The 25,576-nt window shown below is 40.2% G+C and overlaps 1 protein-coding gene across 50 annotated transcripts in view; it reads right to left on the bottom strand.

Annotated features, from left to right (window-relative positions):
• The window catches only part of PUM1 (pumilio RNA binding family member 1), a 150,864-nt gene that overhangs the window by 80,503 nt on the left and 44,785 nt on the right, over positions 1–25,576 (bottom strand). For 21 of the 50 annotated variants that reach the window (XM_017346521.3, XM_070078882.1, XM_070078873.1 and 18 more), the window contains 2 exons: positions 4,205–4,313; positions 3,076–3,254 (listed from right to left, as the gene is read on the bottom strand). The exons of 14 other annotated variants lie outside the window; for them this stretch is intronic. In XM_017346521.3, coding sequence (XP_017202010.1) covers positions 3,076–3,254; positions 4,205–4,313 — 288 coding nt within the window. Of the gene's footprint in view, positions 1–3,075; positions 3,255–4,204; positions 4,314–21,985; positions 22,103–24,761; positions 24,897–25,576 lie in introns of all 50 variants that reach the window. 15 more of the 50 variants (XM_070078877.1, XM_008265821.4, XM_070078874.1 and 12 more) reach the window with 2 other exon arrangements.

Below are 25,576 nucleotides of genomic sequence, written 5' to 3'. Positions count from 1 at the left end.
ACTCTACCTCTCAAATAAATAAATAAAATCTTTAAAAAAAAAAAAAAAGGCAGATATTCTTATCTCAGAAGGAAAAACTGCTAGAGACCACTGGTAGAATGAAAATGAACTGAGGAAGGCTCAGGGAAGCTAGACAAAATATTTTCATTCAAGCTATAACCTGGAAAAATCACTGTAAAATGAGACTTCTTTAGTTCTGAATCATTTTTAATTGACAAGTTAAAGTCTGGATTATCAGCGGTCAGGAGGTGGAACGGCCTCTTAATACTTCCTTTAGGTCTACAATCATTGCTAGCAGAGATGATGCAGCTTACTAGAGGTGATAAAATATATATAAATATATATATATAAAATATAAAATATTTGAGTATCCTTATCCACAACCTAGCAAAAACAGTCTTTATAGCAAGTATCTAGGATATATCAGATCACCCCTTTTCTCTGAACTCAACACATTGAATAATGAACCTTAATTATTGAATGAATAATGAATAATTTAAAAAAAAATTAAAAGTTCATCTTTTTCAGAAAGATGCATACATATCATAACCATAATGTTCCCTAAACCACAGCTTTGGTCAGATGTCACCCTAACCATCAAGCACTACAGAGCTAGGTTAGCTATAAGCTCAGCAGGCTGAAGCTGCTGCTAACCAGTACCTTGATTCTAGGGGCTCTGTGACCCAAGAGCCTGTATATGCCAACAGAGTGAGTGGCCTGATGTCACTGATCAGCTCTCCTTATCACACTATGGTTGTATCTCAAGTCAAAATGTAAGCCAACCTTTTATTACCCACAACTGTCCTTCTGAGAAGAAGCTGGAAAACAGCTTTGGAGAACTTTTCATTTATCTTTGTATATACTTCAGAAGTTTGTTAAGTTATCTGATTGTTACAGAATCTAATTTTCTGACCTCCTCTATTCTGATGTCTTATCCTGCTCTGGTCATGACACTGTAAAAGAGCTAAAAAAAAAGTCACCAGTATCTTAAATCTTTACAAAAATCAAATAAAAAATACACAGCTTGTCATAAAAATAAATGTCCAATAAATGATTTTTGAAAAAGAGGAAAATGGGACAAGCAATTGGCTTTGTTAAGATATTGCTTGAGACACTGATATCCCCCATGAGCCTGGGTTCTTGTCCAAGCACCACTCCTAATCCCAGCTTCATGCTGATTCACATCCTCAGAGATTTATATACATGGGACCCTGCCGCCTATGTGTCAGACCCAGATTGAGTTCCAGGCTCCCAGCTTCAGCCCCATCCAGCCCTAGCTGTTGCAGGCACTTGGAAAGTGAGCCAAAGAATGGGAGATTTCTTTCCCACATTCTTTGTTTCTCTCTCAACCAAATAAAAATAACACTTTTAAAAATAAAAGAGGAAAATATTGGCAAAAATATTAATAACTCAGTCCCACCATCTTTCTTCTAATTCCAATGATTTATTCTACCTTCTAGAAGCTTCACAGTAATCTAGGCATACGCCTTCTGGTTAATGCACAAAACTTGCAACTGGTCTCACACATAGCAGGGAATTCACAGCCACAGCCACACAGATTCCAGTTCATCACACCAGTACCTTATTATCACAAAATACTAACTTTTCTGCTCTAGTAAATAACTGAAATTTATAGGCAGTATTTAAAAGGCAGTACTTCCTCTGAGGAACCTCTGCTTATAAAGTAAGGACAGAAAGAGGTAAACTGGGGATAGGGTAAACAAAAGAGAAGTGACCTCATTCTTCCCATGAGACAACAGGCAAATGATAATTTGCCCTGGTTCTATTCTTCACATTCAGAAGGGTAGATCTTGTTCTTCCCAAGCAGTCCCTGGAGGAGGTTCAAATAAAAGAAGCCACTTTTTATCTGTTCCACAAGCCATTAAACTCAACCTAAGTCTTTACAGGTTCAAAAAACCCAGAAGCAATCAGGTCAGTTTAAGAATGGCTAGTACTAAAAACCATACTTGATACTTGTATAAACTGCATCAAAAATCAAATACTGTTACTCTAGTAAGTTGTAAGTGGAATAGGTAAAACAGAACCGAATCTCTGATACCAAGTAACAGATATACAGATAAAAATATTAAGCAACAAAAACTAGAAGATAGAGTTATAGAGGCAAAATGATTTGAGGAAAGAGTGTTTCTTAACTGATCAATCACAGATGGTATTAGCACAAAATGACCTTATGGAGAAAAGGCTTTGAAAACATACAAAGCTGAGAAAGGAGGAAAAGAAGGAAGACATATCTCATGGCCATCCCAGCTGTGATATGGAATACAATAAAACAAAGAATAAAAAAATTAGAAGATTTAAATGGAAATCGATCTTAAGACTTCTACATCTAGAAAGCTGATGATATAAAGAAACAGTTTCGAGAAAGTCAACCAAAGATGCTGTGGAAGACTGCTTAAGACTCAGAAAGGCAGCGGCTGCAGACAGAATCCTTTGACTCCCATTCAGGATCAGAGAAGTCAGTGGTGTGATTTAAAAAAACAAAAACAAAAACAAAAACCCTTCAGATAAAGAATTAACAAGACTTCCAATTTCCTGACTGCCAGGTGTGAGAAAGCAAGCTGTACACGGAGGGTCAAAGATGATTCTGTAATTTAAACCTAGCCAGTAAAACAAGAATGACCTCACGTATCGGGTCCATTTCAGATTCCTGGGATACTGACAAACCACCACTCTCAGATGTGGAATTCCTTACCGACTGATTCAGCTTCAGCTTTATTTTTTAAAATTCCCTCTCCCCCACCCTTTTTTTTTTTTGGGGGGGGGGGTTGTTGTTATTGTTGCTATTTTAACCTAAAAATGGTATCTTTTGGTAGACCAGTGAACTAAGATCTAGAATTTGGTTCTTACCTCATTGTTATCAGTGTGTCCCCCCAAAACATGATTTATTTTTGAAAAATTTAGTTCATATCTTCTACAATATTTGCTAAACTCTGTAATAAAAGTCCTTTTAAAATACCCTATAATTAGTGCTTTGAGCATCTAAGAAAACTAAACAGGCATGTTTTGCTTTAGGGGAAAAAAAGAGATAGGAACAAGTTCCTCAAACCAACTTACAAATCCTCCTTTTCTTAGACAGGAATCGCCCGGGGATGAGCTCAATACATACTCCACCATGCTAACGCCTAGTCCCCCACTCTCCGATCGTGGGGACAGTACAGAATTGACCTCACTGTTCACATGGAAATTCTGACCAGGTCTTCTCTGCACCATGATTGGCTGGGAAACTGAATGATCTACAAAAAAGATACACAAGCATGATACAGTGCAGCCAGAGGCTAAACAAATCATGAGTGATATCTCATGGGCAAATCAATGACTCGGAATCAGGAAACCTGCCATGGTTGTTGAGCCGAAACCTGCTATTTTATCTTTCACTAAATATGATATTGTATATACGTTAAGGAAATGGAACATGCTCCCCTTTTATCCAGGATAGTAGAGGAACACAGCAGTTCATGTAGCTGATTTACCTAAATAAGGGGATAAGTTAATATTTAATTTTTTCAGGTAGCAGAATTTCTTTTTAATACATTTATTGGTATGAAAATATTACTAAAATATTATTTTACTGCCCTTTTTAAGAACAACATAATTTGATCTGATGATTTGCTGTTGTCATGAGTTTCATTCTTACATTGTGCTATACCACAGCATATAAGTTTGGGGTTTTCTGTCTCCTTTCTGTCTGTCACTTCCTTCTGCTGTCAGGTATGTCTGCCTCTACAACTTCTGTGCATCCTTCTTCAGGGATAGTCTATCAGAAGAATGTCTGTGCCCAGTGACCTCATCTGGCACATTTACAGACAGATCATCCCACACACGGTACACAAGGGCAATGGGAAAAAAAGAAACATGAACTTCAAATGGCAGGCATGGATTGGACTTTCTAATCCCAAGTGTGCTGACAGCAGTACAAAACAAGAAGTTATAGCTGATATCATGGTCAATTCAACTCGACCATTCCTCTATGGCTAGCACTTTGAAAAATACTGAAGATTTGCTTTTGTGTGAATTATGTTTAATAAATTACATCATATAAGCTCCTTAATGGCAGTTATACTACAAAACAGGACATTGCTTGACATGCTCATGTCACTGATGTAAATTCATGACTTGCCAACTGCTGAGGAAAGGAGCTCTAAGACAGGCATAAATCACAGTACAGATGCTAGATCTAGATTACCTGATGTTCCCCAGGCACTGTCTCGCCATTGATCACCCAGGAATATTCCTTTTGGTCCATCTTTGCTGGATTCATCTGTTTCCCAAAACTTTTTACCTGGCAAGAGCTGCTGCAAATTAAAAATAATAGATGCTTTTAAAGAATTCATAAAGGATGAAAGTACAGCAGTCAATACTTTCTTTTAGACAAGGGTACTGAAGATGCTCATTCGCCCTGAAGGTCTTTAATCAAAGTGCTCTGAGTACACAGCTGTGGTCTGAATACTACTGTACATTTGGTAAAAGTCACAGAGTGGCCTAAAGCAAAGTGGGAACACTGATCAAGTAATACAATAAAGACTCAGCTTAAATATCTAGAAATATTCATTTATCACATGCCAAGGTTTTTTAGGGGGAGTGAAAGGAACTGTATTGGTTCTGTTAAAATAACAACTTGCACTAAAGAGGATTCCTGTTGAAAAACAGTACCTATACCATTAAATAGTTCTGCCTACATTACACAAAATTACTCAAGCTGGAGCTTGAACCCAGCTATAAATCCAAACTAGGGAATACTAGAGGCAAAATTCACTTCATTTATACAGAGACTCTGCTAACCATGATTTTGGAAAGACAGAAAGGGCATTCCTCTTTTAATAGAGGTAAATAAAATCTCCAAATATTCATTAATTTAAGAAATATTAGGAAATGCCTTTAAAGTTCATATATCATTCCATACTTCCTAGAAACTCAGACATCATCAGCCTTAACCCAATGAGAGCCTTATACTAGCTTAAACCAAAGAAATACATAAGACCCTTCAGGCAAAACAGTAGTTTTACACAAGATCAAAGCATTAGTGAGCAGGGTCACAAAGTAAGATTCTACTCAAATCCCATCACTCTTGGTTTCCAGTCACCAGCTTCACTCACTGAAATATCTTACTTTTATGTTTCTTTTCAAATGCTATTATTCAGACAAAGAACTAAAGTTTGAGATAGAATTTAACCACTGTTTTTGAGTATAAAAAAGGACACTGAAGTGTTGAATTTCTTGAAACGATTAAACTAGAAAGGAAAAAGTATTTGTTCTCCTCCTCAACATTAGAGGTTTAACATTTCAATTTATAATGTACAACCCTATGATAATGGGAAAATAACTCATCTTTGCCCCACCAAAATGAATACTAACTTTCCAAATCTAATTTCTGAGTTTCTTAGCATAATTTTAATCTTCCCTTAGAAGCCTTACAAATAGGTCTCATAGACATGGGGTTTCCACCTGGATCAAAGTAGTTTCCCATACAACTTTCTGTTCAGCATCTAATTTGTTATTTTCTAATCAAACAAGGTCATGATAAAAAGATATATTTTGGTCAGATATTTCACTGCACTGATGCCTAAATTTCCTTGAAGATGAGCAGGTATAAGAGGAAGTCAATTCCCAGTATGTTCCTGGGGTCTGTTAACTTGAGGAGAATGGAAAAGGGGAGTGAAAGGAAGGGGGATGGAGACCAAAAAGGAGGGGAAGGAGCAAAGAGGGTAAAAAGAGAGCCCAGATCAAAGCTGAGAAACAGAGCCAGGCAGCACTGGCCTACAGAACTGTGATTTGATATAGGAAATACTACTGAACTATCCTGGGCCTCATTCTCATTTTTACTGATTAAGGAAAGTCTTTGTGATGATTAAAAACATTAGGGATGAGTGTCTAGCACAATGTCTGCCACAAAGTAGGCTCTCAATAAATGTATTCAGCAACATCACACCTAGGCACAACAGCTGTCAGGTTATAGAAGGGAGACTGCAAATTAACATAAACTGTGTAAGAACAATTCAAGAATTCTATGTTAAACTTCTCTTTACTCTTGTCTCAAAAACTCACTCTCCAAAGATTAGACAAGTAGGGTTTTTTTCTCTTTTGGCTGTATCTTTTCCAACAAACATTCTAAATTTTCTCTTCTATTTTGTAGGGAGCCCCAAATCCACTTCCTCTCTGCATACCAGAGGAAACAATGTCAACACCAGGGGCTCCGCAGTTGGTTGTTTATTTATGTTCTACATAACATAAAGAGCTCTACATGATTAAAACTATTCTTGTTCTTTAATTTTTGAACATTCACCCTTCACAGAAACTTGGAAATCTTTGCTGAGAACTCAGGGGACAGCTTCTGAAACTACTAGCCCCTATATGCAAATACAGACTCAAAAATTGTCAAAGTGCTTACTGAAAGGAGCAGCCTTGAGCTCAAGGCTTCAAAAAATGACTTCTAGGGAGAGGTGTTGTGGTACAGCAGGTAAAGCTGCTTAAGACACCTGCGTCCCATATCAGAGTACTAGCTCCAATCTTAGCTGCTCCACTTCTGATCCAGCTTCCTGTCGACGCAGGCTGGGAGGCAATGGATGATGCTCCTAGCACTTCTGGCCCTTGTTACCCACATGGAGACCTGAGTGGAATTCCTAGCTCCTGGTTTCAGACTGGCCCAGCCCTGGCTGTTGCAGGCATTGAGAAATGGAGTTCTAAGCAGATGAAAATAAATAGATAAGTTTTTTAATGACTTCTGAGATGTTGTCATCTTTCACTACAGCTTGCCAGATTGTCACAATATGCAGTAGGCCAGCAGTAGGTTGCTTCCCAGCTAAATTTTCCAACAACACAACACACATGAAGCAAAGTACTAATAAGGGGGAGACTCTCCTTCAAAGTAATACCAGCTGCAACAGTCTCTAAGGAATACACAACAGAAAGCTCAAGTCTCTAGGTTAGATACCAACAGGCAACTGTTTCTCCCACTAGTACAATCAATATAAATATAAATCATAAACAGAGTTAGGAGCAGCTGCCCAAAAAGCAAACTTCACATGCTTATTCAATTGACTACTATCACCAAAAACAGCAGTGACTGAAAAGGCAAGTTTGGAAGAAATAAAGAAAGAGGTGGGTGAGAAGGGTGGCAGCATGGGAGGTGGGGCGCATTGGGGGTTGAGTTGCAAAGAGACTCTGCAAATTGGAATGAAAGCAAAAGACCAAACCAAGGTATCTTGGCAGAGACAGAAGGAAGCTAAGCAAAGCTCTTGGAGTCTCTGGGTCTTACACAGAACCTAACACTTCTCTTTCCTAAAACAAATTCACCTAACATTCCTTGATTATTGTGGAGAGCAGCATCTGAAATGACTCCTAAAAGCTTAAATCCCCTCCCTTGCCTGAGGGCTGGATCTACTGACTTGCTTCTAATAAGTAACACAAGACAAGTACAGGGGATGTTATAAAAGACTGATTTGTATCTTACTCACATTCTTCTCTCATGACCTCTTTGTTCACTCTGAAGAAGACAGAGGCTATGATGTGAGCCTTCCTAAGGAGAGGTCCACACATGGCAAGGAAATGAGAGATTTCTGTACAACAGTTCATTAGGAACAAGAACCTCAATCTAAATGTGCAAAAACTAGATCCTGTCATTAGCTATAAGTGAGCTTGTGAAAGCCAACTGTTTCCACAGTCAAGTTCTAAGATGAATGTAGCCCCAGCTAAAATCTTGAACACCGTTTGTGAGGGACCCTTAACAAAACCATGCTTGGGTTCTTGACCTAAAAACTGTGATGCTACTGCAAAAGTGAGGTTGCCACTTGGGAGGTCCATGTCCTATGTCAGAGTGCCTGAGTTCAAGTTCTAGCTCCTTGGCTTCATATCCAGCTTCCTGCTAATGAGCAATCTGAGAAGCAACAGATGATGTACTTCGGTCCCAGCCACCCACAAGAGAGACTCGATGGAGATCCGGGCTCCTGGATGTTGGGGACATTTGAGGAGCGAACCAGCAGATGGAAGATTGAGCTCGCTTTCTGCCTTTCTAATAAAATTATAATTTTTTAAATCGTCATATAATGTCATTTTATGACCTAACAAGAGTTAATTAATACAATTGTGAGTATGTGAAAGGGTCTTCATATATTCAAAACATTTACTCAGGGGGCTGGTGCTGTGGCGTAGCACAGGTAAAGCCACTTCCTGCAGTGTCGGCATCCCATATGGGCACTGGTTCGAGTCCTGGCTGCCCCACTTCCAATCCAGCTCTCTGCTATGGCCTGGAAAAGCACAAGACAGCCCAAGTCCTTGGGCCCCTGCACCTGTATGAGAGACCAAGAGACGCTCCTGGCTCCTGGCTTCAGATCGGCGCAGTTCCAGCTGTTGTGGCTGTCTGGCAAATAAACCAGTGGATGAAAGACCTCCCTCTCCCTCTCTCTCCCTCTCTCCCTCCCTTTCCCTCTCCCTCCCTCTCTCTCTCTGCCTCTCTGTAACTCTGCCTTTCAAATACATATATAAATCTTTAAAAAAAAATTTTTTTTCACAAAACACTGTCAAATTTCTAATCTTGAAATTCAAGAGTTGAAAGTAAAATGCTTTTTGAATTTGGAAAAAGGTTATTGACTTTCTCTTAAAGCCAAAATGACCAGCTTTTTATACTCTGCAGAATTCAGCTGGGACATGTTAAACTTATGAAAGATTAGTTGCAATCACTTATTTTCAAGGGTCAACTCAAAGATGTCTAATTTTCAAATATGATCCTGTTAAAAAAAGCTAGAAACTACTGCATTAGAAAACAGATGATATGTTACCCAAGTACTGTTTCATATGCAACAGTATGCCCCTGAAAGCAACATCATCCAGAGCACTAGCTACAACATCTTGGTTGCAAGCCCCTCATAAAGACCAGCAGTTGTGAAAACATTCAAGTAAACCACATCTAAATTCAACCATCAGAAAGGAACTAGTGTGAACAAAAAGTTCCAACGTACTCCATCCTAAACTTGGAAATAAATACTGTTTTCTGACCGGTGCAAAAACAACAGATCACAGTAGAGTTATACAAAGTTCACTCAAAAAAGTCAGTTTAGGCCATAAGAGGATTAAAAGATGACAATAGTAAAGAAAGATAATGGGAATTAGAAATTGGTCCAACAAAAGCGAGGGAAACCCAGAGAATCTAATCGAGGCAGTATTAATTCAGTTGGTTGTTGAGGGAGAGGGCAAATGATGAAAAGTCCATCCCTATAAAAGCAACTAATACATCAAGCTAGACAGTAGCTTGATTACAGCAGACACAAGAAACATTTAATTTCCTTGGCTCTGCTTTTACCAAGCAACTTTCTTAGAGAACTGACTTCTTCCTATACCCAGGGATGCTGACCACCAAACACAATTACCTTATCCACAGGAGAGCTATTTCTCTTAACACATTAGTTTCTGTGGTTTTAGCCAGTGTGAGCCAATCCAGTAATCCAATCAGCTCAGAATCAATAGCAGGGGTCTTCATGAAAACCTGCAACTGAGAACCAGAGTTTGGAAGGTCCTGCCATTCCCAGCAACACAAAGGATCTTGTCCTTTTCCTCATAATGCCCCATTAAATGGGAATCCTACTAACATCTATTATCAAATCTTTGGTACAAAAAGCACACACTATTTATCCCACCCTGAACCATGGGTTTATGGGGGGTAGGGGGGAGTAAGCATATTCAAGAGGCTTCTGGAGAACACAACTGAAATTAAGCACTGGCTTAAAAAGCTGGGTTGAAGGGCCAGTGCTGTGGCATAGCAGGTAAAGCCACCACCTGCAGTGCCAATATCCCATATGGGCACTGGTTCAAGTCCTGGCTGCTTCACTTCCAATCCAGCTCTCTGCTATGATCTGGAAAAGCAGCAGAAGATGGCCTAAGTCCTTGGGCCCCTGCACCCATGTGGGAGATCTCAAAGAAGCTCCTGGCTTCGGATTAGCACAGCTCCGACCATTGCAGCCAACTGGGGAGTGAACCAGCAAATAAAAGACCTCTCTCTTTCTCTGCCTCTCCTTTTCTCTCTGTGTAACACTGACTTTCAAATAAATCTTTAAAAAAAAAAAAAAAAGGCCAGGTTGATCACTTGGTAAATTTCTAAATTTGGTTTGGAAATACATTTTCTCCTTTTTTCTTCTACAAAATAAAACAAAACAAAACAAAAACAATACACAAAGCTGCACTTACAAAATCACCTCATAAATCCCTACTAGGAAACTTGAAATATCTGTGGAGACAATAAAGAACTAAGAACCTAAAGAAACTCTTAACATCCTTAAAGAAGTAATACAATGATAAAACATATATGAATGCTCTGAATCATTTCTTTTTAAACTGACTTCAGATACCAGCTCTGTGGGGCTGGTGCTGTGGTATAGCAGGTAAAGCTGCCACCTGCAGTGCCAGCATCCCATATGGGTGCTGGGTCAAGTCCCGGATGCTCCACCTCCTATCCAGCTCTCTGCTATGGCTTGGGAAAGCAGGAGAAGATGGCCCTGCACCTCATGGGAGATCCAGAAAAAAACTCCTGGCTCCTGGCTTCGGATTGGCACAGCTCCGGCCGCTGTGGTCAATCAGGGAGTAAACCAGCGGATGGAAGATCCCTCTCTCTCTGTATAACTTTCAAACAAATAAATAAATCGTTAAAAAAAAAAAAAACTGTGCATTCAAGCCTTCACTACTTTCTCTACCAGGAAATGAACTGCTGTGACATTAAATGAAGTCAAGATGGAGTACAACGCTAACTCACAGTAATCACAAGGAGTCAGTTCCAACCCTTCTTTAAGAGTAAAGGAGTTAACCAAAATCTCACAATACGGTTTGCCTATAAAATGCTTCCATGCACTAGGCAGCCACAGTGAGCACATCACCCAAGTCACTTTAGTAGGAATGTCATAAAATTAACAGCCCCAACTAAACGCTTCAAGAACCACAATTGTAGCTTTGCAGAAACCACAAAGAGACAAGATGATTTAAGGGCTGCATTTGTTTGACCATATCACCATTAGTATTTCTCATAGAGAAGTATCAGTGAGGTTTTCCAATAGTGATAACACTGAATGGGCATTCTAACAACTCCTCTGTACTAACAAGAAATAAAATATTAGATAATTAATTATGCATCCCATAGAGAGCTACCTATCAGAGCAGAAATTAAATGTCTTGAGTGCATTTTTTCATCATTCTCTTATTACAACAGAAGAAACTAACAGCCCAGGGAAAGGACTTTTCTAAACTGACTGAAATGAAACAGTGTGGCTGAAGTTAGAGAGCTTTCCTAAATACAATGAACTACAATGATATTGTTACTACTAAAGCTTTACACAAAAGATTTGCCCTGTCAAAAGTGAAAGTCAAGGGGTTGGAGCTATGGTTCAGCAAGTTAAAGCCAAAGCCTGCAGTGCCACCATCCCATATAGGCGCTGCATTTCCGATCCAGCTCCCTGATAATGCGACTATGAAGCAGCACAGGATGGTCCAAGTACTTGTGTCCCTGCACCTACATGGGAAACCGAAACAAGCTCCTGGCTCCTAGCTTCAGTCAGGCCCAGTCTTGGCTATTTGCAGACATTTGGGGAGTGAATCAGCAGATGAAAAATCCCCTCTCCTTCTCTCTCTAACTCTGCGTTTTAAATAAATCTTTTTTATAAAAAAAAAAAAAAGGGTAACTTAGGGGCCAGCACTGTGGCACAGTGGGTAAGGCCGCCACCTGCAGTGCCAACATCCCATATGGGAACCGGTTTGAGTCCCAGCTGCTCTACTTCTGAACCAGCTCTCTGCTATGGCCTGGAAAAGCAGTGGAAGATGGCCCAAGTGCTTGGGACCCTGCACCCATGTGGCAACCAGAGGAAGCTCATGGCTCCTGGCTCCTGATCAGCCCAGCTTTGGCTGTTGTGGCCATTTAGAGAATGAAACAGTAAGTGGAAGACCTCTCTCTCTCTCTCCCTCCCTCTACCTCTGCCTCCCTGTAACTTTCAAATAAACAAATCATAAAAAATAAGTAAAAGTCAATACCCTTCAAAGTGCTTTAAAAAAAGCTAACTCCACCTATTCTTTGCTAGCAAAATTCTTTTGGAAGGAGCCTCAGAAAAAATATATATGCATTTCTCAAGAATTTCTTGAGAATTTACATTAATAACAACAACCACAACAAAATTCAGTGGGGTGGGAAGGTTGAAACAGCAGTTAAGACCCTGTTTGGAATCAATGTGGATCAGGTCCAACCTCCACTTCCAGCTCCAGTTTCCTGCTAATGTGTACCTGTGAGGCAAATGATGGCTCAAGTAGTTGGGTCTCTGCAACCTGAGGAGGAGAACTGGACTGAGTTCCAGGCTCCTGGCTTCAACCTGACCCAGTTCTGGCTGCTGCATGCATTTGGGGAATGAACCAGCATATAGGAAACTACTCCACTCCTTCTTTTTGTCTCTTTGTCTCTTTTTCTCTTTGCCTTTCAATAAAAAATTTTTTTGAATTTTAAGAAAACTCTACATTCAGAGTGTAAGACTGGCGGTTAAGATGCCCTGATCCTACATCAAAATGCCTGGGTTTCCCCCGCTTCAGCCCAATTCCAGCTTCCTGCATGAGAATGTAGACCCCGGGGAAGGCAGAGGTGATGGCTCATGTAATTGAATTCCTTCTACCAAGGCAGGAGACCTGCACTGCATTCCAAGAAGCCAGCTTCAGTCAGATACTGTGGCATTTGGAGAGTAATGTAGCACACAGGAGCTCTGTATGTTTCTCTACTTCTGAAATAAATCTCTTTTTAAAGATTTATTTATTTATTCAAAAGAGTTACACAGGGAAGGAGAGGTAGAGAGAGAGGTCTTCCATCTGCTGGCTCACTCCCCAGATGTCTGCAATGTCCAGAGCTTCCTCTGGGTCTTCCCATGTGGGTGAAGGTGCCTAAGCACTTGGGCCATCTTCCACTGCTTTTCCAGGACACAGCAGAGATCTGGATCAGAAGTGAAGCAGCCAGGACTCAAACCGGTGCCCATATGGGATACTTTACCCACTATGCCACAGTGCCGGCCCCTCAAATAAAAATTTTTTAAGTTTTATAAGGGAACTGGCATTATGGTCTACCAGATTAAGCACCCATTGGGATGCCCACATTCTGTATCAGAGTACTGGCTCCAGTACTAGTTCTTATGCTTTCAATCAAGCTCTCTGCTAATGTGGTTGGGAAAGCAACAGAAGACGGCACAATGCCAATGTAAGAGAACCAAATGGGAATTCAGGGATACTGGCTTCAGCGTGGACCTACCCTGTTGTTACCACCATTTGGGAAGTGAACCAGCAGATGGAAGATCACAGATCATTTGCTCACTTGCTCACTCATACTCTCTCTCTGCCTTTCAAATAAATAACTTTAAAGGTCTGTAAGAACAAATAAGTTGGAAGCAAACTAAATATTCAATAAGGTAGCTGTGATATAATGAAAGCTTACCAAATGTACCCATAATGACTACATGAAATATTTATAAAATAACATTAAATGTAAAAGAAAAATAAAAAATTGCACATGTAAAGTCTACATATTCTTCAAATATGCTTTTCCTGTGGATGATAACAACAAAACAAACAGCTGCTTGTATAGAAGGAATTATGAATTACTGGTTATAAAATATACTTTTGTTATAATTTAAAACTGACTTTCTAATAAGTAAAAACTGATTATTTTTCATATACTGACCTGTCACTTCAACATAATCTCAAGTTGACAAAAGATAGTAGCAATTTAGGATGAGATCTTGGCCAGCGCAATGGCTCAATGGGCTAATCCTCCGCCTTGCGGCGCTGGCACACCGGGTTCTAGTCCTGGTCGGGGCGCCGGATTCTGTCCCGGTTGCCCCTCTTCCAGGCCAGCTCTCTGCTATGGCCCGGGAGTGCAGTGGAGGATGGCCCAAGTCCTTGAGCCCTGCACCCATATGGGAGACCAGGAAAAGCACCTGGCTCCTGCCATCGGATCAGCGCAATGCGCAGGCCGCAGCGGCCAATGGAGGGTGAACCAACGGCAAAAAGGAAGACCTTTCTGTCTCTCTCTCTCTCACTTTCCACTCTGCCTGTCAAAAATAAAAAGACAAAAGATAGTAGCAATTTAGGATGAGATCTCATACTAGATGTTCCAAATATGTTTTTATAGATTTATTTACTTGAAAGGCAGAGATACAGAGAGAGTAGGAAGGAGGGAGGGAGGGGAGTGGAAGGGAAGGGGGAAGAAGGGAAAAAGAAATGAAGAAAGATCGCCCACACCCTGGTTCATTCCCCAAATGGCTGTAATTGCCAGGGCTGGGCAAGGCTGAAGCCAGGAGCCTGGATCTGGCTTAGTCTTCCACACCACAGCAACAGCCCCTCAAATATTTTTAGACCCCCCCCCCCGCATAAAAAAGTGAAACTTCTATCTCACTTAGTTTCTATTTATTTTGGGCCATCCTCCACTGCACTCCCTGGCCACAGCAGAGAGCTGGCCTGGAAGAGGGGCAACCAGGACAGAATCCGACGCCCCGACCGGGACTAGAACCCGGTGTGCCGGCGCCGCAAGACAGAGGATTAGCTAGTGAGCCGCGTATCTCACTTTAAAAACTGTAGCTGGGGCCAGCGCCATGGTTCATATGGTTAATCCTCTGCCTGCAGCGCCATCATCCCATATGGGCACCAGTTCTAGTCCTGGTTGTTCCTCTTCCAGTCCAGCTCTCTGCTGTGGCCCGAGAGGGCAGTGGAGGATGGCCCAAGTGCTTGGGCCCCTGCACCTGAATGGGAGACCAGGAGGAAACACCTGGCTCCTGGCTTTGGATCGGTGTAACGCCAACCATGGTGGCCATTTGGGGAGTGAACCATCAGAAGGAAGACCTTTCTCTCTGTCTCCCTCTCTTATTGTCTATAACTGTACCTGTCAAATAAATTAAAAAAAAAAAACTGTAGCTTAAATAATGACTATTTTAAATATTCATGGGAAATGGATATTTGGCCTAGTGGGTAAGATGTCCACCTCCCATGTGGGAATGCTTCTCAGCTCTGGCTCTTTACTTTAGCTTCCTATTAAAGCAGACTCTGGGAGACAGTAGCAATTGCTCAAGTACTTTAGTTCCTACCACCTACTTGGGAGACCTGGACTGCAGTCCTAACTTTTGGCTTCAGCTGGGTAAGCCACCTAGCTCCAGCTGTTAAAGGCATTTTTTTTTTTTTTTTTTTTTTGTTAAAGGCATTTGAATAGTGAACCAGAGGATTGGGTAAAGCTCACTGGTGCTCTTTCTCAAAAAAAAAAAAAAAAAAAAAAAAAAAAATCAATAAAAAACATGTTTAGGAGCCAGCATTGTGGCACAGCAGGTAAAGGTGCCACCTGCAATGCCGTCATCACATATGGGAGCCAGTTCACGTCTCGGCTGTTCCACTTTCAAACCAGCTCCCCACTTATGTGCCTGGGAAAGCAGTGGAAGATGGCCCAAGTACCCAATGAGGGAGACCTGGAAGAAGCTCCTGTCTCCTGGCTTCCGCCTGGACCATCCCTGGCTGCTGGGGCAATTTGGGGAGTACACCAGCAGATGAAAGATATTTCTGTGTGTCCCCCTCTCTCTGGAACTTTAAATAAATCTATTAATTTTTAATAAATAAAAGTTTAATAAATCTCTTTAAAAAGCTTCATGGTGTGCTGCATGTCAACTTTTCACCTATTTTAAAAGACAAAGATGAAGACAGACAGGCATTGATCTTTCACCCCTTGGTTCACTCCCCAAATGCCTCTAACACTCAGGAATGGAATCAGCAAAAACCAGGAGACTGGATATGGATCCAGGTCTCTCTCATGGGTTACAGGGACCCAAAAACTTGAGCCTTGCTTTGCTGCTTCCCAGGATATGAATTATTAGGAAGCTGGCTCAGAAGCAGAGCAGCAGGGCATGAATCAAGCATTCAGATACGACATGCAGGTGTCCCAAGCAGATTCTTTTTTTTTTTTTTTTTTTTTTTTTGGACAGGCAGAGTGGACAGTGAGAGAGAGAGACAGAGAGAAAGGTCTTCCTTTGCCGTTGGTTCACCCTCCAATGGCCGCCGCGGTCGCCACACCGCGCTGATCCAAAGCCAGGAGCCAGGTACTTATCTTGGTCTCCCATGGGGTGCAGGTCCCAAGGACTTGGGCCATCCTCCACTGCACTCCCGGGCCACAGCAGAGAGCTGGCCTGGAAGAGGGGCAACCGGGACAGAATCCGGCGCCCCGACCGGGACTAGAACCCGGTGTGCTGGCGCCGCAAGGCGGAGGATTAGCCTAGTGAGCCGCGGCGCTGGCTACCAAGCAGATTCTTAACCACTACTCCAAGTGCTACCTCAAGCCAAGTATTTTAAGTTAAAAATAATCAAAGTATCAAAGTGTAGACTTTTGTCACAGAGTGGACTGGTGCTGCTCCTTGGGACAACCATATTCCACAGAGTGTCCCAGACCGAGTCCTGCATCTGCTTTTTTTTTTTTTTTTTTTTTTTTTTGACAGGTAGAGTGGACAGTGAGAGACAGACAGAAAGAAAGGTCTTCCTTTGCCGTTGGTTCACCCTCCAATGGCCGCCACGGCTGGCGCACCGCGCTGATCCGACTGCATCTGTTTCTGATCTAGCTTCCTGGTAATGAGCCTGGAAGGCAGTAGGTGATGCCTCAAGTACTTGGTACCCTGCCTCCCACATGGGAGGCCCAGATGAAGTTCCAAGCTCTTGGTATTGGCCTGGCCCAGCCCTGGATGTTATAGGCATTTGGGGAGTGAGCCAGTGGGTGGAAGATATCTCTCTCTTGTGTCTTGTGCAAAGATCTTGTGTTATGTTTTCATCTTCTCTTTCAGCTAAGAAATATATTTAGGTCCAGCATTGTGGCACGGTGGGGTAAGCTACCACTTGCAACACTGGCCTCTAACATCAGAGCACCAGTTTGAGTTCCCTGCTTCACTTCCCCATTCAGCTCCTTGCTAATGCACCTGGGAAAGCAGTAATAGCCCAAGTATTTGAGACCCTGCCACTCACACTCACATGGAGACCCAGATGGAGTTCCAAGCGCCTGGCTTTGGCCTGGCCATTTGGGAAGTGAACCTGCAGATAATATATCTCTTTCTCTACACTCAGATTTTAAATTAAATTTTAAAAATCTTTTTAAGAAAAGAAAAGAAATACGATCTACCAAATCCTCTCTTCCCATTTAAGTATCTACTCATTAAGGAAGTATCCGGCATTCTTAACCAGCTAATGTATACTTGGGTGTAAAGATAATCTTTAAATGTTAAAATATTTTCGTTTTGTTTAATTCAAATGACAAAAGCTGCCATGATTTTTTCATATTTCTTAATTAGATGTCGTTTAAATTTGGTATATAGTAATTACTGCTTTACATTTTTATTATGGCAAATGGTTATTACTAAAAACAAATTTCCATAACAATAACGTCTTATAGGCTGGCGCTGCGGCTCAATAGGCTAATCCTCCGCCTGCAGCACCCGCACCCCGGGTTCTAGTCCCACTTGCTGCTCTTCCAGGCCAGCTCTCTGCTGTGGCCCGGGAGTGCAGTGGAGGATGGCCCAAGTCCTTGGGACCTGCACCCCATGGGAGACCAGGAGGAAGCACCTGGCTCCTGGTTTCAGATCAGCCAGGTGCGCCAGCTGCAGCGCGCGGTGGCCATTGGGGGATGAACCAACGGAAAAGGAAGACCTTTCTCTCTGTCTCTCTCACTGTCCACTCTCCCTGTCAAAAATAATAATAATAATAATAATAACTTCTTATAAATATTTATTTTGGTTGAATTCTAACATACTGTTTTTTAAAAATGACAAGTTAGAGCCACTGCCTGCAATGCTGGCATTCTATATGGGCTCCAGTTTGAGTCCCAGTTGCTCGACTTCAGATCCAGCTCCCTGCTAATGCACCTGGGAAAGCAGTGGAAAATGGTCCAAGTGCTTGAGTCCCTACACCCATGTCGGATGAAGGTTCTGACTTCAGCCTTCGGCCTAGCCCAGCCCTGTCCACTGTGGCCATTTAGGGAGTGAACCAGTGGATGGAAGAACTCTTTTTCTGTCTCTCCCTCTAACTCTGACTTTCAAATAAATAAAATAAAATGAAAAATTTAATTTTTCCACCTAATTATATTATGCAGTATATAAAATTTAGCTGCTTTTTAATGTTTTCCTGTATTAAGCACTTTTGATAAGCGCTGTTAATGTAATGCAAAGCTAAGGATGAAATCACACGAACCACTATGCCTACCCAAGATGAAATAATTTAACCTTCCCTTCGACATCTGAAAAGTTGAATCAATTACAAGGAATTTTAAAAGTGTAGGACAGACTGATAAACTTCACAACCCACTACAGTTAAAAGAAAGAACAGTAACCGGCCAACAAAGAAATGAACCTGAGACAAGACTGGTTAAGGAATCCTTGTAGAAGGAAAAGAACAGCATGGGCAAGACAATGGAAAGGATTTTCTGCAGCCATCCAAGACAGAAATGAAAGCCTGTGAAGCAGGCACCCACTTGGAGGCTAGCCTTCGACACAGGAGTGCACACTGAGAGGGTGACAAATGGAACCAAAGCAACAACATGGAGTGACAGCATAGAATATATTTTCTGAAGATTAATCTGATTGTCCTCTACAAAATGGAGAAAAATTAAATGGATGCTGGGAGTCTAAGAACATTTTTCTAAGAGAAAAGACCTGTGGAAATCACAGAAGGAAGAACTGCTTCTTAGATGCTGCTCACTTCCCAGCATGTTAAAAAAAAAAAAAAAAGCTATCATTTCAGAAGTTGAAGCTGTCTTACCTATTACAATGACCAAGAAGGAAGTCACTAAGGTTCTTGGAATTTGAAATCTAAATTACAAAGTTGACTGTGTGTAAAGACTAGGAGAAAATAATATCCAACTATGTAAGAATATGGCATTTTAAGTTTAACTTTCCTAAGTCCAAAGGGTATTAAAGTTTCCTTGAAAAACCACCTTGCTCTTCGGATCCAGCCAAAAGAGTGATCAGGTAGAAATAAGAATTTGCTAGGTCTTCAATTTTAGGATAACAACAAAGTAAAATTGCAGTTAGTCAGCTCTTCATTAAATGACTGGTAACCTCCCAAAGGCAAAGGGATTCCTCATGTTCTTTAGGTACTAAGTAACATAAGAAATATCAACTTCATTCTTGAAATCAAGGACAAAAAAAGAATTGCTTCATACTCTCATATAAAAGGCCCTCAAAAAATAAAATGAAATTCAAGGATATTGGTAGCACCACAAACCATGTTTTTGTGATAATCATACTGGGACACTAATCATTACACATCACTCCTCAATCTACTGAAACTATCAAGTTATTGGAACCGAGTCACAAGCAACTTTGCTTTACTATCTTCAAAAGCTTGACAGACTGACAGTAAAATGCATTTAGAAGATGATGAAATACCTGGGCTAAAACAGGCTTTCTGCATGATATAGGAATAAACATGTAAGAAGACAGCACTATGGGGGCAGCATTATGGCATAGTGGTTAAAGCCACCAACTGTGACACCTTGAACAGGGGGCCTGTTCAAGTCCGGACTGCTCCACTTCCAATCCAGCTCCCTGCTCATGGCCTGGGAAAACAGCAGAAGACGGCTCCAAGTGTTTTTGCCCCTGCCATTCACACTGAAGACCAGGATGAAGCTCCTGGCTTCAGTCTGGGCCAGCCCTGTGAGGAGTGAACTAGTGGATGGAAAATTCATCGACTGATGGACTGACCGCCCCACCCTGTAACTTTTTCAAATAAATGAATAAATCTTCAACAAACCAATAAACACACACACACACACACACACACACACACACACAAAACCAGCATTATCTTGCCCACATTATCTATATTACCTATAAATAAGGTCATGGCTTTTACACATGCTTAAACTATACAGTCTGACCTATAACCAATTGATGTTTTAGCAGGTCTATGCTTTGGGGCCAATGTTGTGGGCCAATGGATTAAACCACTGCTTGAAAGGTTGGCACGCCTTATCAGGAGGGCTGGTTTGAATACTGGCTGCTCTACTTCCCATCCAGCTCCCTGCTAATGCGCCTGGGAAAGTAGCAGATGATGGCCCAAATGCTTGGGCCCTGCAACCCACATGGGAAACTCAAAAGAGTTCTGGGCTCCTGACTTCAGCCTGGCCCTGCCTTGGTTATTTTGGCTATTTAGGGAGTGAACCAGCAGACAGAAGCTCATTCTCACACTCACTGTCTGTCTGTGTCATTCTGCCTTTCAAATAAACAAATAAATCTTTCTTTAAAAAATGTCTATTCTTTACTAATTATATAAATGACTTCTGTGACTTGAGAGTCCAATGTACAATAGAGAATTCCAAGATCACCTAGGAAACCTGTAAAGTTCATGAATGAAACTGAAAATATGTAGACTGGTTCACGACCAACTCCTGTCAGATCCCCAAGGGCAAAAGCAAGCAGATCAACTGAGACAAGAATGAATATTTTAATACTCAAGACACAACCAAATAGTCAAACTCCCCACACATGTGGTCAGCCTTGGAGTATTTTTAATTATGGAACTGACAAGACAAGGAGGGGAAATATGGACAAGTTCCTTTTTTCTTTCATTCCAGGAAACAAACAGCAATACAGAAAATTTTAAACTACCTCCTCCTAAGAGTCACAGCATATATTAATTAATCAAAATAAAATGAGTTAGTTTTGGTATATAGGTACCCTATCAGCAAAACCACTATAAAACAAGATGAAAATACCTAGAAAAGTTTAAAACAAGTTTGAAAAAGCAGTAAAAGTAATTCCAGTTTTTTGAACATCATTATGGCTCATGTATATACAATCAGGACATGTTTCCCTACCCTAGCAGGTTGATTAAACAAAAGATCCTTTATAACAAATGTTTTCATATTGGATTTAATTTGTATGATAGCAGGATTGTTGATTTGTTATTCAGCTTATGTAATCAATGTTTGCAAAAGTAACTACTAAATAACTCCAAAAACTCTACATATTTGAAGAGAAGGTTGAATAAGTGCTTTCAGTTTTGTCTTTATCTTCTTGTCTTTATCTTCTCCACTCCCCACATCCTTGAGGGTAGGAAAGTCATCTGAACAGAAAACACTACCATCATTTACTGAATTGGACTGAGGTCCCTGGAGTGGACAGGGATCCCAACTTCTGATATAAAAGAGAAAGAAAAGAGGAATTCATGCTTAGAAAAATATATACTGGCATACAGTTCTTTTACCATAATATACTAAGTAGTTGCTTCTAAAGTACAGTATTAGCTAAAGCCCCTAACTTCAATAAACCTTTGTACAAGTGAACAAAATAAGTACATAAATCACTTGTTACTTGAATTCCCTGCCACAGCTTTTAGCTGATAAGAGCAGGAAAGCTTATTTTTCAAATGAGTAAATCTCAATATGTAGAAGGATGAGCAGAAAAAGCTCAGGATTTGGAGTAACAGAGATCTAGGTTCAAACAACTCAATCATGATCCTGTTAACCTCTCCAACCCTGTTTGCCTACAAAAAGCCATGAAAATAAGAATCCAATGAAACATTACGGAACCTCTAGATCACAAGGGGAAGTCATTCTAAAAGGCATCTTTTTAGATGTCTACTATATCCTTAAAAGGTCAGAATTATTCCTCTTTTCTATTCTTTTCAAGACAAGAAATAAGGGCACATTCTTATGAAGAATCTTAGATCAAAAAAGGTCCCAAGAAACTATTTGGTTTAACATCTTTGACTTACAGATAGTAAAAGAGTAAAGTCCAAAGATGATGAGTGTTATATACTAAGACTGGAAACTATGGCCTCAAGGTTTTCTGGTTGAGTACTATCTTCATGGTACCCAGTTTTACCATTCTTTAAGAGCTCCACTAAATCACTGTTGAATTCCTCCCTTTACAAGCCATTCTGCTATCTCACACTTATGGATAGAATTCCTATATAATGTCTAACAAGAATCTGTAGCTATTAAATATCTCACCTTATTATACTTCCAATGAACAGGGTAGGATTCATTATCACTCCATATATAAGAGTACTTTCCAAATTGCCTTCATCAGGTTTATAAATTTGTCTATTACCAAGGATAAGTTCTTTTCTAAGACAAAAATGAAGGGCCACATATTTAAATACATTACATTTATTCCAGAAATAAGATAGTAGTCACTACTATCTTAACTACCCTGGAAACTGTCCAGTTTATTTACATGTAAAGTATTATGAACTCTTAAAAATAAAAATATTCCCTAGTTTTCAAAAGTTAAAAAACCAATTATGCAATATAAAATGCCTTTCTGTCGAGGCTTTCAAAGTACTTTTCAATCAGAACTCTTCCCCTCTTTATAAATCTCTTCTTTTTAGAACATGGATGGTAATAAGACTGTCCATCCTTCCACAGAAGAGCAAGTAAGTAAGTAAGACCATACACCAAATCAATATAGAAACAAAGCCCAGAAACCCATGGTCAGTGAGCCTTCCTCTGTACTACACAAAGATACCACCTTGAATATTCAACTTACAGACTAAAGCTGCTCATGTACATGTGACTTTACAAGGAAAATCAATGAAATATTTTAAAATAATGTGTGGCCTTAATCCTCATTTATTGATCCTCCTTTTTATGTTGTCTTTCCAGAATAGGAAGCAAGTAAAGCACTTGTATTATGAGTCCTTCAGCTAAGAAGAGCCACACTTCAGACAACTAGCAAAGTTTGAGATTAATAAAACTTAAGTTTAGCCACATCTTAGCAAGATTTCTACTGAGGAATGCTATAAATCTTTCAAAGCGGCACCAAGAGCCTGGTAGTGGCTTTGACAAAGAAATCAAATAGCCAAGCAGTGCTAACCTTAACTACTAGAAATCAATTACTTTGAATGGAACGGATTATTTTTGTTCTAAAGATTTATTCATTCTTGTATATAGCAATTATCTACCCTAATGAGAATTCATACACTTGCAGGAGCATGCACACACACACACTCACACAAATACAAACACAATTAACTGGAACAAAAATACACTGGCTTGAAAATTCATGAATTTATTTGAACCTTTGGTGTTTGTTATAATATTTATATACATATTCCCTCTCAGAACCTGCATTATAAAAGATTTTCTTCATTTTTCTTGTGTTATTCTTCCCCATTTTGCTGCAAAAATCTTTCTCCTAATCCAAATGCTAACTAGATGAGATGATTCTCAATATGTACACTTCCTACAGAGTGATCTCTGTCCAGTTCTGCCAATCATGATGTTTCCCTCTCTAAACTACAACTATGTATGGAAAAAACCTGTTTTTTGTTTTCAATTATATTCATTTTTTTCCTCACCTAGCTAAAGAAAGAACCCCTTGAGTACAAAAGCCTCGCTCCATACACAGATGGCCCCCTGTTTTGCCTACACTTTAGGTTATACTTTCAAAAAATAACTTCAAGGGGGCCAGCGCTGTGGTGCAGTGGGTTAAAGCCCCAGCCTGCAGCACCAGCATCTCATATGGGCAGCAGTTCGAGTCCCAGCTGCTCCTCTTCCGATCCAGCTCTCTGCTATGGCCTGGGAAGGCAGCAGCAGATTGCCCAAGTCATTGGGCCCCTGCACCCATGTGGGAGACCTGGAAGAAGTTTCTGGCTCCTGGCTTCAGATCAGCTCAGCTCTGGCCGTTGCGGTTACTTGGGGAGTGACCCAGCAGAATGGAAGACCGCTCTCTCTCTCTCTCTCTCTCTCTCTCTCTGGCTCTCTCTCTCTCTGTGTAAATCTTTCTAATAAATAAAATAATTCTTTAAAAAAAAAAAAGTAACTTCAGGGCAGGCATTTAGCCTAGCAACCAGGATGCCTGTGTTTCACACAGGAGTACCTGGGTTTAAAACCTGGTTCCAGCTCCTCACTCCAGCTTCCCGCCAATGGAGACTCTGGGAAGCAGTAGTGTTGGCTCAAGTAACTGGGTTCTGGCCACCTATGTGGGAGATCTGGATTGAGTTACCAGCTTTTAGCTTTATCTTCTCTCTCTCTCTCTCGCATTTACTCTCAAATAAATGTATTTTTAAAAATAATAATGACCTCAGTAAATTGTATTTTGGGAGGAAGTATTATAAAGTGTCTTTAAAATTCTATGCCAAAATATCAATTTTTATAAACCTTACTAAAATGCCTCTCACTTATTTTATAAATATTGGCTTGATTTACTCTTAAGTAAGGACATATGCTTTAGAGTAGAAGCCAGATCAGAATTCTAGCTCTATCAGTTAGTCCATGTGTTACCCAGAGACTAGGTAGTTTCCTTATCTGGACAGAACTGTTCTCATACTGTTACTGATGAGATAATAAATACAAACCCCTTAGCATCTACCTAGTAAGTGGTTCACAAGTGGTAATTGTCAGTTACTTTGTGAATAATGAGGAAAGAAGGAAAAGTGATAATTACTGTTTGAATATACTTATTCATATATGCCTGTATCCATGTCTGAGGAAATATAAACACATACCCCAAAAATGGCATCTCTGGAAGAAAAAAAATTATTTAAAAGACATTAACATTGTCAACTTTTTATTTAAAATTCACTGTCTATTAAATTCTGTATGCTCTAAGTCTTTAGGTATTATAAACTCTTGCTTACAAAACAGCAACAGGGCATTATTATTAATTTTTTATCCATTTTTAAAAACTGGAGTTGAATTTTTGGTGAAGCAGATCGGGTTAGAATCAAAGGAGTGGGGTAAGAAGATAAATGTAGTTTCTAGTATCTTCTAATATCTAACGAACCTGTTAGCTTTCTGTTCAAATGGTGTCCAGAAATTAAGTACAAAGTCTTTTATTCGATAACCATACCAGGCTTATTGATGTGCACTGTTTCAATGATATTAGGCAGGCACAGGAGACACAATCATCTCTTAAGGTCTAGAGGAAAAACAAAAAAATGCCAAACTCGTGAACCCAAGATAATATAGGACACAGGACTCTGTGACCACAGATGATTCAGAAAAGTTGGAAACAGAATCTTTGTAACAAAGGAAATGAGAAATTTAGGACCAAAACACCAAAAAGATTATAACTTTCACTGCCTAGCCACAAAGGAGATCAACAAATGTTTGTTATGAACTCAAGAGAATAATTACCTTCATTGTGAATCCTCAGAACCTAGCACAGTGCCTGGACCAAATGATATTTGCTACATCAAAGAACAAACATATCTGAAGAATGGTTTAATGAGAAATATGGAGTAAAGCAATGCTCCTTCAATTAAAACATTAAAATAGATTCAGGAGCTTTTAAATATTAAACAAAATATAAAACAGAAGAGAAAAATCTAAGGTTACCCTCCAGTACAAGAAAGCCATGAGCAAACACCCATTTGTGAACCTAAGTAGAGCAATTAATTCAATCCATGTTCCACCTTTGTCATCAAGACATGCTTATTGTTGATAGCTAGAACATCAAAGTCAGCTAGACTTTAACTGTCCATACTTAACCTCCTTTTGGAATTATGGCAATCCTTCCCACCAATATAATGGATGATAAATTTTGTTTTTGCAGATTTAAAACATTTCAAATACAGCAAATTTCTTACTTCAGAAATT

The sequence above is a fragment of the Oryctolagus cuniculus genome, chromosome 7 (genome assembly GCF_964237555.1).
Source record: "Oryctolagus cuniculus chromosome 7, mOryCun1.1, whole genome shotgun sequence".
In the NCBI taxonomy this organism is placed as follows: domain Eukaryota; kingdom Metazoa; phylum Chordata; class Mammalia; order Lagomorpha; family Leporidae; genus Oryctolagus; species Oryctolagus cuniculus.
This window is presented reverse-complemented; position numbering and strand designations above follow the sequence as displayed.